Source organism: Lissotriton helveticus, chromosome 11 (assembly GCF_964261635.1).
Source record: "Lissotriton helveticus chromosome 11, aLisHel1.1, whole genome shotgun sequence".
Lineage (NCBI taxonomy): Eukaryota > Metazoa > Chordata > Amphibia > Caudata > Salamandridae > Lissotriton > Lissotriton helveticus.
The window spans coordinates 9,245,372-9,259,140 of NC_136072.1; the positions used below are offsets into that span (position 1 = coordinate 9,245,372).

General features: G+C 41.4%; 1 protein-coding gene across 1 annotated transcript in view; it reads right to left on the reverse strand.

Moving 5' to 3' along the window:
* LOC144792837 (putative cation-transporting ATPase 13A4) overlaps positions 1 to 13,769 on the reverse strand; it is a 289,798-nt gene that overhangs the window by 38,933 nt on the left and 237,096 nt on the right. The window contains exons 22-25 of the mRNA XM_078668035.1: positions 12,560 to 12,602; positions 12,165 to 12,274; positions 5,660 to 5,756; positions 1,773 to 1,845 (exon numbers count right to left, since the gene is read on the reverse strand). Coding sequence (XP_078524161.1) covers positions 1,773 to 1,845; positions 5,660 to 5,756; positions 12,165 to 12,274; positions 12,560 to 12,602 — 323 coding nt within the window. The remainder of the gene's footprint in view (positions 1 to 1,772; positions 1,846 to 5,659; positions 5,757 to 12,164; positions 12,275 to 12,559; positions 12,603 to 13,769) is intronic.

Sequence of the window (13,769 nt, forward strand, 5' to 3'; positions counted from 1 at the left end):
CATAAGGCTGCAAGAGCCGGAGGCGCCGGCCACTGTACAGCCATAGTCTTGCTGTGGGGCCAATGTCTAGGATCTCAGATCTGCACCCAGCAGGTCACGCAGGTAGCATACTGCCCACAAAGGCTCTAATCAACCGCAGCCAGCATGAACAAGGCCACCAACAGATCCAGCCCCACAGGCCGCAACGAGTTTTGGGGATTAGTCAGGCCCTGGTCGCAGTTCCCAGAGCTACAGCCTCATTCACCTGCACGGCACAAATGGCCTCCTCCCGCTTTAATTTGCCTTAAACCTGTGCACCCAGGGTGCCAGTGTGCTGTGGGGTGAGCTGTGCAGGTGGCTTGAAGCAAAAGAGCGCCGGGTACAGCAGGATTTTGCAGGAGATAGCCAGGACTGATAAGGAGCCTCTCACGAGCCCGTCCTGTCAACCATCTTGCATAGCCACGCCCCTTTGTGCTGCATAAAAACTTTACACATTGACTAAGTTACGCCTGATGGTTTTTGTGTCAAGCTACCAGAAGATAAAGCATAGGTTAATTTATTAACTTTTTGTGGTTCACTCTGACAAACATTTTGGATGTTGCTTGAGTAGGGTTTCACCCCACACCACCAACAACCTCAGTGACCATCTGTGACAGCTTGTTTTTCGAAATGCACCTAGGCGATATTGACCTTTTCCCCTCTTCTCTTACCAAGTATTTTTGCCCTGGGCCAGGATGCCAAGTGGGGTCAGTGTTGAGCTGTCCAAGTACATTCAATACATAAATTCATTAATACCCACTTGATTTCCAATTGATGCTTTGGCATTTATATCAAGAATTGCTGTGTCATAATCCCCTTATCCATTTTTTTGGGGTGTTGATTTAATCATTTATGTTTTTATTTTTAATAAAATGGTTTGGGATCATTATTGTTTTATTTTCTTCAATATTCTTTTGATGCTGAACACACATTTCTCAGTCAAAACACCTTCTACTTTATAGCATTGCTATAAGAGGTTAAGCCCAGTTTTCTAAATAAAATGTTTCACCACAAAGCACAGTTTACTAACTTTGTGACAGTGAGTCCATTTCTTTTTCTCACCTCAATTATGGATCCAGAATCTCACAATGGCTTTGGCATCACTTTGGTGATTGGTGGCCACACTTTGTGAGAAATTTGGATAGAGGCTTCTGGTTCTTATTTTTCACCTTTTTGAGATAAAGGTAAGAGTAGATTTTATTATCAAAGGCAATCACAGTGTATTTTTCCTGTTATATGGGTTACTGTTAATAGCCACATGTATATTTTCCTTTCTGTGAGGCTTGCTTCTGCTTGCATCTGCATGTGTAGATGCTGGAGTGTGTGCCCACCTGTGAATGCATTTGCTTCCACATGTATATTTTGATCTGAGCTGATGAATGTAGATATATTTGTGTGTTTGTGCTTTGGGTGGGTGTTGACATTTAGGGGTGCGCATGTGCTAGTGTGGATGATTACCAAATATACTACCCAGAGACACCACAAATGACATGGCTTTCCATGTGCCCTGTGGTAGGTCAGTCTTGGCCAGTAGCCTGGTTCTTTGTGATGCCACTGAGCTAATCCTTGAGGGATTAATCTTGAAATAGGCTAACTAGCTGTATATTTTCAAATGTATATGCTGATGAGTAATATAAATATTTGGGGAATTCTATGCACACAATAGAGGAATGGGGCTGCCACAAACTGCATTTTTGAATATCAGCCAATAAGAATACATTTTAATTCATGTTGGATAGAGTTTAGAATCGTACTTGTTAAGCACACCCCTGTTGTGATCGCCACATCAATAATGAGGTACTGGAACCTTCCAAAGAGTCCACAGTGCTGTAATAGTTAAAGAAAACCAGTAAAGAAAAAGAAAAAAAACAATTTATTATTCTGATTATCAATGCACACAGTTAATTGTGTATCGAGGTAATATATCATGTACATTTCAAGTAATCCATTCAGATTTTCTGGTTCAATGTGTATCTTAGAGGTCACCAAAACGACATCACTAATAATTAATTATAAAGATTAAACCATACAGTTATGCACAGGGTGCTAAATGTTTAACAAAATGATATTTTGTTTGCATTTGTGCACAGCTGTATAGGAGGACAAGAAAGTTGAGGTAAATGACAAGATGATAGTTGCAGGCCCCCACTAACATCTGCTCAGTGACTGATGGGGACAGCTGATCACATGCACTATTGGCTAATTTGAACACATGCACATGATGGTTAAGCAGAATAATACAAGCAAATGGATTCATAGGGGGACACAGTCTGGCAACAAACAAGGAATTAACACTCCTCAGATGGGATCCCTGACAGTCTCCTCAGCTTCAGAATTTGCTAATTTGCTCCTACAGAAAAGAACACTATTTTTGCTGTGGAATTTGTGGGGCGGGTTGTTGTTGTTTATATCAGGTATATATAAGTATATAATGACGGCTTTACTAAGTGAGCACATAAATGCTGAGATCCGTTACCTGCAGAAGAGCTACAACTGCCAGGGACTCCAGATGTGCAGCACAGCAACAGATCCAGGTTAAGACCAACAAGAAGCTGCTCCTGATCTCAACCAGTTGTGCTTCTCTTCCATTAAACTCTGGTGTTTAGGGGGAAACTGGGGGATCCATTTAAGTCCATTTTTCAAGCAATGCATGTTCTGACTGGTTACCTTTGCCTCAAATTGTAAAGCGCTCTAATATCCTTCAGGATCAAGTTCGCGCTATATTAAACTTTATAAATAAATAAATTAATCTATTACACGGTACACGATGCAACATTAAAAGAGAACTAATAGTCTTTAGAGAAGTAGAAAGAAGCAAAGCACACCCTCAATTGGACCACTCCTTTGGCAAGTTGGAGTTGGTATGCTGCATCTTAGCTTATTGGCTGTAGGAATATTATACCAGAATGGAGTAAATCAAAGGAGTTTGGTTTCTGGGGTATAGCCAGGCTTGCTAGTATTCTCATAGTCTTACAGCCTTAAAGACTTCCAGGCCCAGATGCTTCTCCAAGTCATCCGTATGCTTTTGTTAAGCTCCAGTTCCTAAGCTCTGTCAACGTCCAATTGCCTCCAAGGTTACATAAACCCTTGGACTATCCCCTGCATACCTCTGTTTCAAAATTAATGGTTAAACATTACTTGGGGATATAGAGAGTATTTAATGAGTGCTACATTTAAACTTTCAAAAAGATCCTTCCTTCTCAGGTAAATGTGAACACCTTTATACTGGGTTGGTCCCATACATCAGTTTACCATTCATAGTCAGTTGATTATGTGATCTAAAAGCAATTTTTGGTTTACTCTCCAGTTTTACCAATAAACACTCCTCTCTCATTCTTTTACTTGTTGCCAGTTTCATTGTGAACCCAAAAGTTGGTCATGCATCATTGATGAGGTAACCACTCATTGTAGAATTTTCTGTCCATACTCTAGGTAAGAGCTTTGAATCTTGGCAGAGTTCACTGAGCCATTCATTCTTCTAAGAGCAATATACAGCCAGATTCATCAAGCTAAATTGCACCCGCAAAGAGCAAGATTCTCAGAATCTTGCCTTTTGCGAGTGCAAATTTTGCATTTGGGATTCATCATCCCAAATGCAAAATTTGCTATTAAAGAATTCGCACATTTGCGAGGAATTGCATTTAAGGAATCTCTATTTGAGATTCCTTAAATGCAATTCATGAACCATTTTAAAATTGCGAAATCGCAATTTTGGGCCGCTATTTACCGCGAGGTCAAACCTCGTGGTAAATAGCGAAAACTTAGAAAAATGCATTTAAATGCATTTTTCTAAGTTGCATGTTACACCCACACATGTCCTTTGGACATGTGTGTGCGCAACACCAATGTAGATTACATTTCAGGGGTGCTACAGGGTGTCCTTTGGACACCCTGGCACCCTTGAAATCGCAATCTTATTTGCAATTAGCTAATTGCTAATCGCAAATAAGGAATGACTCCCCATGCATTCCTATGGGCCTTTAGGCCCATAGGAATGCATGGGGAGTTATTCCTTATTTGCAATTAGCAATTAGCTAATCGCAAATAAGGAATCAGTGGGAATCGCAAATTCAATTACGATTCCTACATGAATCCCGTTTTGCGAGTCTGTAATAGCGATTCCTTATGAATCGCTATTACAGACTCGCAAAACGGGCCTTTGATGAATCTAGCTGTATGTGTGCATTGAGTAAGATGATATTTACCATATAAGTTCCAACAGAAAATTCTGTTTGTTACGATTACTGTGAAGCTTAAGCAGTAATGGTTTCAGAAAATGAACAAGGTGATTTGTGGCCTTTTCTAGATTGTCACATGTATTTCACGGTCCCACGTTGAGCTGTCTCACAGCTCTCGTTACCTGGAGTATAGTGACAGCTGATGTAAATCTGTACATAAATGGGTGAATATTAAGCAATTAAGACAACCCTCTGTAGGGGCTACATGTGTCCTCCTCATGCACACGCAACAGATGCGTTTAATCATCTTTTTCTGACAACACACTTTTCAAACTCATTTTCTCTGTGACAAATAAGGTGCCAGAAGTGTCACAATTTTATATGGTGAATGTTCATGACATTTTAAGCAAATGATTCTACATTAAGAAGAATTACAGGATATGTGGTTTGCTGGTTTAGGTAACCTGTCACTAAGGACATCATTAAATATGTATCAGGTTAAACTGAAGTGCAGTGTGTAGAATGTTCCTAAATGGTGCCAGAGTGGATACTGGGATATCATGGTGTAGGGCATCACCACCAGCCAGATGCAAGAGTAGGGGTGTTGAGCAGCATTGCTTTCTTGAAGAAAGGCTTTCACACTCTTTAGAATAGAGAGGTGGTTCTAAGCTGCCCTTGCTTTTTAGCAGTGTGTTCCTTTATGGTAAGGTTTATTGTCCAGGGTGAATTCAATTGACTCAGCATTCAGCAAAAGTTGGGTCTTGAAGCTGTCAAGCTTTTTGTCACAGAGCCAGGTTTGTACTTTTGCTTGTTTGCTGCTCTTGGCAAATAACAGGAATTCTGGCTTGGTATAGTTGAGCTTTAGGTGGGTGCTGGACAGCCAGACCTGGAAGCTGTGAAGGGCTTGTTTGAAGCATTTGATGTCTGAAGCAGAGGAGACTTTCAAGTAGAGTTGTGTACAATCTGCAGTGTGTGTAAAGCACTGAGTGTATTTCTCACAATCCAATCAATTTATTGCATCAATCAGTCTTCAAGTGATCCCCTCCTATCTGCAAATATTCTCATGTGCCAACTCGAAGCGATGTACATCACTTCTATGAGAATAACATATCCATTAAAAAAATAAAATACTAATAAATAGCATCCATTTGCATCACAATAAGTGAAGAACCATAGTTTCTGTTAGCTAAACTCTTCCAAGTATGTGGATGTGGGACCCTCTCTATCCTGTCCGAACAAACAATGAGTGATACCTGGGGGACAAATCATGCGATTAAGGATACTGACAGGTTGTGTTTCTTCATAGATTCCTAGCTAATGATATTTCATATATTCCATAATCAGAAGGATCTAAGGCAATGAACAGTCAAGCTTTTCTTTACATTTTCTTGGGTTATTCCACCCACAATACTGACTGGTCTCAAGTTGAACATATCAGAACCCACCATGAGTTCAAAACATACCCAGTTGAGTAGAACTTGGTTGATCAGAGTTGTAGCAGCGTACATGGTCATGAACTTAAACACCGCAAATGAGGTCACAAGAGCACAGCGCCCCTCCCTGGTGGGAAAATACAAAAAACACTTGTTAATTTGTCAATCAAACAGTACTTTAAAGCTTCTGTCCCCACTACCAGTCGCAAAAACAAAAGAACATGTGTGCACAGTCCACCACTTATTCATTTTGTGGCTGTGACATATACTGTACCCAGGGTTGTCAATGTACTACACGTGTGGAGAAAATACAATTGACCATTCATGATATGTAGTCTGCATGAATGGAAAGTTTCATAAATGATTTGTCTTTACCCAGCACATCTTCTACCACAGATTTAGGACAACACACCATAGTGTAAGCATACTACTTACTGCTTGATTCTGATGTGATTAGGAAAGCATTCCCACCTAGTGCCTGATTCCGATGCAGTTAGGAAGGCCTCCTAATGGCATTTGCTCCGTCCAAATCGGATCGGGAACGTGTCTTCCCGACCCAGTGCCAATTATGATGCGGTTAGGAACATTTGCTCCCTTTGAAGTCAATGGGAGTCCAACCAAATTGTATCTGGAAGCATCCGGATGCATCGTACTCAGTCGGTCAGACTCTCCCGATCCAAGTGGGTCGGAAACCATTTTCAAACTGATTTGGTCTGGAAGCTTTCCAACCAGCATCAGAATCAGGCACTTAGCTGTGAAATTGACAGAGAATTGTAAGAAATTTGTTTACCAGCTGCCAATTATTTGTTAAAGAAAATAGCCAACTTTTTCTCACCTCTCCACTGCAATATTTCTTGTATAGATAAGAAATGTTGTGCTACCTCATTCAGGTTTAACGGTGTGTAAAGTTGCAAAGACTTTTGGGCTAGGTGTATCATTCACATTTGCAAATTAGCGATGTCCATTTTTCACACTGACTGGTTTATGAGTGGGAATGCAATTTATTTTTGTGAGCTAGGTACATGCATAGGTAAAACAGGATGAGTCCAATAAAGGCACAAGTGCCTGCTCAACCCGTGGACACCGGACATGATTCACGAAGGTGCCCCCTTTGTGAATCTGTTACCACCCAAACTTGGGGGTCAGTAACTCGTCAATAGTTTACAACTACAATTGTCTGTGACAAACCATTTAAATATTATTTTCAGAAGTAGGAGAGGAAATTATTCTACAAATCAATATCTCATGTTTAGCAAAAAGGCATTGTAAATATGACCCATCATCCTCAGTGGTCATTTTTCAAAATAACCTTGTATCTTCAAAAGATTGGCTCCTCATCCATCAATACGGCAGAGAAATCAGTAGATTATTACATAAAAAATATCCAGGAGCGTGGCCTGGGGAATGGTATGAAATTCTATTTGAAAACACTATAACTCGCCCTTTCTCCATGCACTGGTAATACCGTTGCATATTATAGAATTATTAGCATGTGAAATCAGCAGTCATAATAAGACTTATGACAACTGAAATTACATCACTTCAGAACACAGTGCATTGTTGAGTGGCGAGCTATAGTTAATGTAGCGTGGAGGATGATGCAAGAAGGAGGTGTAAAGAGGTGCATGATGTATAGTAAATACAAGGTGGTGCGTAAATTATTAATGTAAGTGTTAACTAGTGGTGTGTAAATCAGAAATTTAAATTACTATAACTTTACTTCTCCAGTTTGTATAATTTCATTTGGGTTTGTAGATAAAGACTACATAACTTTTTCCTAACTACAACTTAGCTTTACCCTTTTTTTTTTCATTAATTCTAAATAGTTTTGATCTTTTAATACAAATGTGTTTCAGATCATTGTGTCGAGAATAAGTTAATTGTTAAGTGGAGTGTCAGAATATAGTAAACAACAGCGTAGTGCAGTGTCAAATTCTAGTGTTATGGAATGGAATACAGTTGAGTAGAGTACAGTGGTGTTGCATATAGTAGAGTAAAGAATTATATAGTGGAGTGGAGTGTTATGTCGTATAGTGGGATGGAGATTTGTAGAGTGGCATATCGCACAGTACAGGGAGTGTCGTACAGTGAACTTTCATTGACTGTAGTGTTGTGGAGTCGAGTTTTGTGGAGTGGCATAGAGTTGAGCATTTAGTGAAGTCGGGTGTCCAAAGTCCTTGTGAGGCAATACAGTGCTTTACAGTGCCACAGAGCATAGTTGAGTTTTGTATAGTGGAGCAGCATGCATTATCATGTCCTACAGTGGGCTAAACTGTTGTATGGTGTAGTCGAGGAGAGGCACAGCGTAGAGTAGACTCAAGTGTCATAGTGGAGTCTCGTACAGTGCTCGTACAGTGCTGTGGAGTGAAGTACACTGTAGTGGCATAGCATACAGTGGAGAAAAGTGTTAATGAGTGAAGTGGCATGTGTACAGTGGAGTCATATGCCATGGTCTAGAGTGTGTGAAGCGGTTGTAGAGTACAGTGTAGTGGCATAGAGTGGAGTACAGTGGGGTAAGGTAGAGTAGACTGTACTGTGACACAGTGTGCAACAGTATAGTGGCAAAGAGTGTACAGTGGAGTGGAATACAGTGGAATATTGTAGAGTAGAGTGATGTCCAATGGAATAGCATACAGTGGTGTAGAGGTGAGTAACATACATTGGAGTTGCGTATAATGGACGGTCATTGACTGAATAGGGGTACAGTTGAGTGCTGTGCAGTGGACAGGTGTACAGTGGAGTGCCATAAGTGGAATAGTGGAGTGGCTTAGAGTGGAGTACGTACAGTGGATTACCATAGATTGGAGAGGCATATAGCAGACAGAGTGGAATAGAGTACAGTGGAGTTGTATACAGTTCAGTGGCGTACACTACAGTGGCATACACTACAGTGGCATACATTGGAGTAGGACAGAGTGAACTAGCATAAAGTGGAGTGGTGTATCGTGGAGTGGCATTGAGTAGATTGGTGTGAGTGGAGTACTGTACAGTGGTGTGTCAGACTGGGGTGCTTTACAGTAGAATAGCACAAAGTGGAGTGGCATACTTGGGGGTGGAGTGGTGTAGAGTAGAGCGGTTTACAGTTTAATAGCATACACTGGATTGGCATACAGTGGAGTGGCTTAGAGTGGAGTAGCATACACTGGAATAGTGTACAGTAGACTAGAATACATTGATCTAACAGTGGAGTGGCATACAGTGGATCGGCATACACTAGAGTGGCAGAGATTGGAATAGCATGCAGTGTAGTGGTGTACAGTAACCCTGGGCGAAGCAAAGGTTACAGGGACATTATAGTTAATTCTTTTCTATGTATAAAAGTCTGATAGCCCCTAAATTGCTGAATCTGTACCAGCATGCTTTCAGAGGAGGATCCCTTCCAACAGCCACTTTTGAGGTCACTATTGTAATCCTACCTTAGGCAGGGAGAAACCCACTGAGCGTTATATTATATAGGCCACTTTAGGTGCTGAAAACAGTCTATAAAATACTAGGGAAGTTGCTGGTGAGTAGACTGACACCATACATGGGTGAACTGGGACACCCAAACCAAAATACATTTATCCCTCGACGCAGCAATCACTTGAACCTTAGCAGCTCTTCCTGATGCTGGACAGGGCACCAAGGGCTTTCCCACACTCTGAAGTGGCTTTCCTAGAAAAATTTCATACCCTGGGATGGCAATTTGTATTTGCAGTGTCACACAAACTAGGGTTGTTACTGAATGTCCTTAAATGGATTAAACGTTTGTATGTTATTCCAATGGAACATTTGCCTACTGAGCAGGTCTTCTCAGCCATAGAGGATTCCAAAAGGGATGCGTCAGGGGTACAGCTTTCAACAATCTTCTTTGCTCTCGTAATGGAGCCCCTTGCCTGCGTTCTCCGTCACTGTGCTGTCAACTGGGTACTGAGTACTGGCAAATATATGTATGGCCTCTGTGTAAATGAACGATGCCCTATTATATGCAAGGAGAACCCATCACAGTCTGCTGAGTATGGTGAGGATCCTAGAGGCGTTTAGATAGCACTCAGGTTTGAAGGTAAATTGGGGGAAATCCAGCTTATTTCTAATTTTTCTAATGACTGACGTGTCAATTCCAGAATATGCCCACTCCTGCTTAAGTGGGCACCTGATACCTTCAGATACCTGGGTATGCAGGTTTATCACACTGATGAAAACTTAGTATTGTGAATTTTGGCATGGTAATCACTGGAATCAAGGTGGCTCTTCCTTTTTAACCAACGCTTGCCTCTCTCACCAACTGGGCATGTGGCAATAGCCAAGATGATTATCCTATTGAGATTTCTGTATCACTTCATGGTCCTCACAGTGATGTTGCCTAAACCATTCTTCACAGAATTTAACACTATTCTCACAGACCTTATATGAGCATTCCAAAGGACATGGCTGGAGCTAGGAAATCTGATGAGACCCTAAGAGAAGGAGGCATGAGGGTTCCTAATATCGAAGTTTGCTATTGTGCAGCCCATTTGTTATGGCCAATGAGATGGATCGCAATCCGGTCAGACCAAGGCCACGCAGATCCATCATGACTGTGGAGATGGAGGATTTGTGAGAATGTTGATGGGAACCAAGAAGGGACTGTTGAGGTACATAAGGGTGGTCTGGGCTGCATAGTATTGCTGGCACAAATATGTTGGTAGTGTGGGCAAAGTACCCTTGAATGCCACTATGGAATCTCTAGAGTTTTAAAGAACTCACACATACTTGTGTTCTGGTTCAAGGAGGACTCGGCCTGACAATTTGGGCTGGATCGTTCTCATTCGAGCAGGGTCAAGACTTATTTGCACTTCGGCAGAATCAAAACTGAGTGGGCATGGTGTGAATAATAATGATGGACTAGGATTCTGCCAGAGTAAATACCAGTGGCTGCGATTATTCCAAACATCCCAGCCATCAGTTTTTGTATACTTCAGGGAGAATCGGAGTAAGTTTGCTCTGAAGTCTCGAATGGAACACTTAGTGGGAGGGTCTTTAGGCATGTGGTGACTATTTTGCATGCATCCATATCCCCCGCATCCTACACTGCCCGGACTGCATTGAAGCAGCAATAGGATTTGTGCCTGGGGATGTAAATCACAGACCAAGATTTGCCTAAGGTTTTGGGATACCCTAAAATTGTAACAAGGAAACATAAGTTCAATTGTATACCCAAATAAGTTACTTACATTAAACATACTTAGCCACTAAGAGTGGCCAGAATGTCCCTGGGCTCAAAAGCTCTATCTCCGTCAGAGTGGTCAATTGATACAAGTCGACTATCACACAGTGTGGGAGTGCCCACAAATCCAACCCTACTGGGCTTTTCTCGCCAAACTAACAGTAGAAATATCTGGGAAGTTGGTACCCATGTACCTTTTAGTTTTACTAGTATGGCTGAGCCAACGAATCAAAAAGCAGTAAACACATGTCCATTCGTAGGTTTGCCTTTGGTCTCAGCCAAGAGTTACATAGCTAGGGGATGAAAGGCACAAGTAGCTCCTGGATGTGCACCCTGGCTACACAACATGAAGAAAGGGTTGATGGTGGAGCCGGTGTGAAATGGTGAACAGCTGGGAAGGCTTTTTGACTGCTATCGAAGCCAAGACCCTCTGCGGGGTGTTTAAGTGCACTGATGACACCCAGATTGAGTAGATGCTGTATGGCTGGCGAAGGGTGTGCTAAATGATATAATGGATGCACTTTGTTAACCAAATAGGTGTACACGGGTCTCTCAATCAAAGGCTCTGCTATGTACATGTTGGAGAGTGCCACTGCATGGGCTGGCACCTAGCTGCCTTGCGATGGATCCACTATGAAAGAATTGGAGCTTGAGACACTGCTGCCCTAGGCATGTGATCTGGGAAGTGATTAAAGGGTTTTTAAAATTAATGTTGTAGTATTTGTTGTTATACGGCTTTAGAAGTTCAACAGAAAGTTACATTATCTAATAGATGTTATGACGTGCTTTACGTAACTTACAAACAAGATGCAACATTGAAAACAAAGAAATTAAAAAAATCTATTGTGAAGAGTAAATATGATCTAACTTTTACTTTTTTTAGTTCTGTTAAAAATAATCCATTTAAAAAAAAATCCATTTTAAATGTATAACATTACATTAAAAGAATTCTTGTCATTGTTTAAACTAAACTATAAACTTTATTAATTTTCCCAATAGTTTCTGATAATCTGATCTCCATCAGGGTGGGCGAGATCTTCAGCTACATGTAAAAATGTACTAGTATGAACTTAACACATGTAATTTCAGTCTTCCCTGTTTCCACCCCGTGAGCTGAGGGGGTTGAGACATGCAAGTCTACACTTAGGTGTAAATATACACTCACAAATGGTGACAAGAAAAGTTTAGACATGCACCCTGGTACAGGAGTAGGGGTACTTTTGAGTAAATCTACACGTGTAAATGTACCCTTGAGAATATGGCACTTTGGTTTACCACGTGTCTTTTCCCATGACCAGTGCATAAATAGTTTTTTCATTTAATACAAACAAAATGCAGTATTTGGCTTACTTGATGACTTCAGAAACACATTCAATATTTGGTGTTTGCGATGTGAAGGGCGAAGCCATTGACGCTTCTTGCTCCGAAAGCGAGATACCAACGTGAGCTGTTCTTAGTGCCTGTCAAAGAAAAACATGTGTAAAGGTTATTGGTCATTGAGGAAGCTTTTGAATGCCATATAGGGGCATATTTCTGGGAAATGTGGCACAGGGCACCACAGCAAGTCACCTTGATGCACTGCCCCCTGTCAAATTGAAAGGGCAGGAATGCACTGTATTTATCCCCCTGCATTGGTGCCATTTCAGCAGCCTAGCACCAACATAGGCACCCTTGCACCATGGTGCAAGGGTGGCTGTGTGGGCATCAGGATTGTTTTTGCACAGGAAGCAGCAACCTATACTCACCCCACAGTCGTTAGCACCATCTCCACACATTCCCACAACGTAACTGGAAAACAAAAGTTAGAGAGAGTGAGGTCTGAAGCTAAACTTGTTATTTCCACCAAAACACTCATTGTGAACAACAAATCATTTTACTTCACTCTCATTCCCATGCTCCTAATTGTCCACATGTAATGCTGCTCAGTGATAGGCTGGGACAAGCAACCATGATCTTTGTAACTCTACTTTATCAAAAGGAGATTACAAAGTAAAGGAGGCCTCACAAGTATCTGTGTCAGCCCATAGCAAAGCAGGCATTCAGACAATCATGCTTTCAGACCTGCGATGGAGCAAATGCATATCAATCTAATGGTGGTTTATCTCCTTTCAACAGTACACTAGCAGGCCTGTCTCGTCTAACCTCAGAGACCTCATTGGCAAAGCTGAAATACATGTGGTTCATGAACTCCAGTCCTTTTCTGAGGATGTAAAATGCACACAGGATCTGCACCTAAACTGCAAATAAAATATGTTGTTGCTGATAATCATGCTCATAATGGAATCTGAGGTGACTGTCTTTTCCTGTATGAGGCTGAAACTGGGAGAAGTCCAGTGGCAGTGGCATAAGAAAACTTGAGGGGACCCCCTTGCAAAGTACATGGAGGCACCTGCCCGAGAAACAGCCAGGAGCCCGCTGCCCATTGCAAGAGGGGACCCACTTGAGTTCAGTCCCCCCTCATCCACCCTGCAGGGGCTGCAGAGGCTAGCGTTACACCACTGCCCAGTTGCAGCACTCAGGAAAATTGTCATCTAAATTTAAACTTCTTATGTTCCTCACTGGAACTTCCCTGCTCAATGCAGGGCCAGTTTTGATGTAGGAGTTAATGTGGAATAACATTTGGTTTTGGATGCTAAATTATTCCCTTCAAATCTGTATTTGCTTCTCATTTTGTTCCTGACAGAAAGTATGTGAGTGTGCTCATTCCTCCAACATTATATGGCTAATTACCTCACCTCAGTCAACTGGTCGCATCTAGAAATGTGGCGGTCCTCTCTTGGTTACTGTTTCTAGTTCTTTAAACAAGGTCTCCTTTATAAGCACAGGTGAATTACTGTATAACATCTTATTATCATTTGCAAGGGTTAGAAGAAAATATGCCATTTGCCTTTTGTATGATAAACTGTTATTTAGTGATTGTTTCGAAAGAAGTTTAATTTTGGCTCCACCTTTATA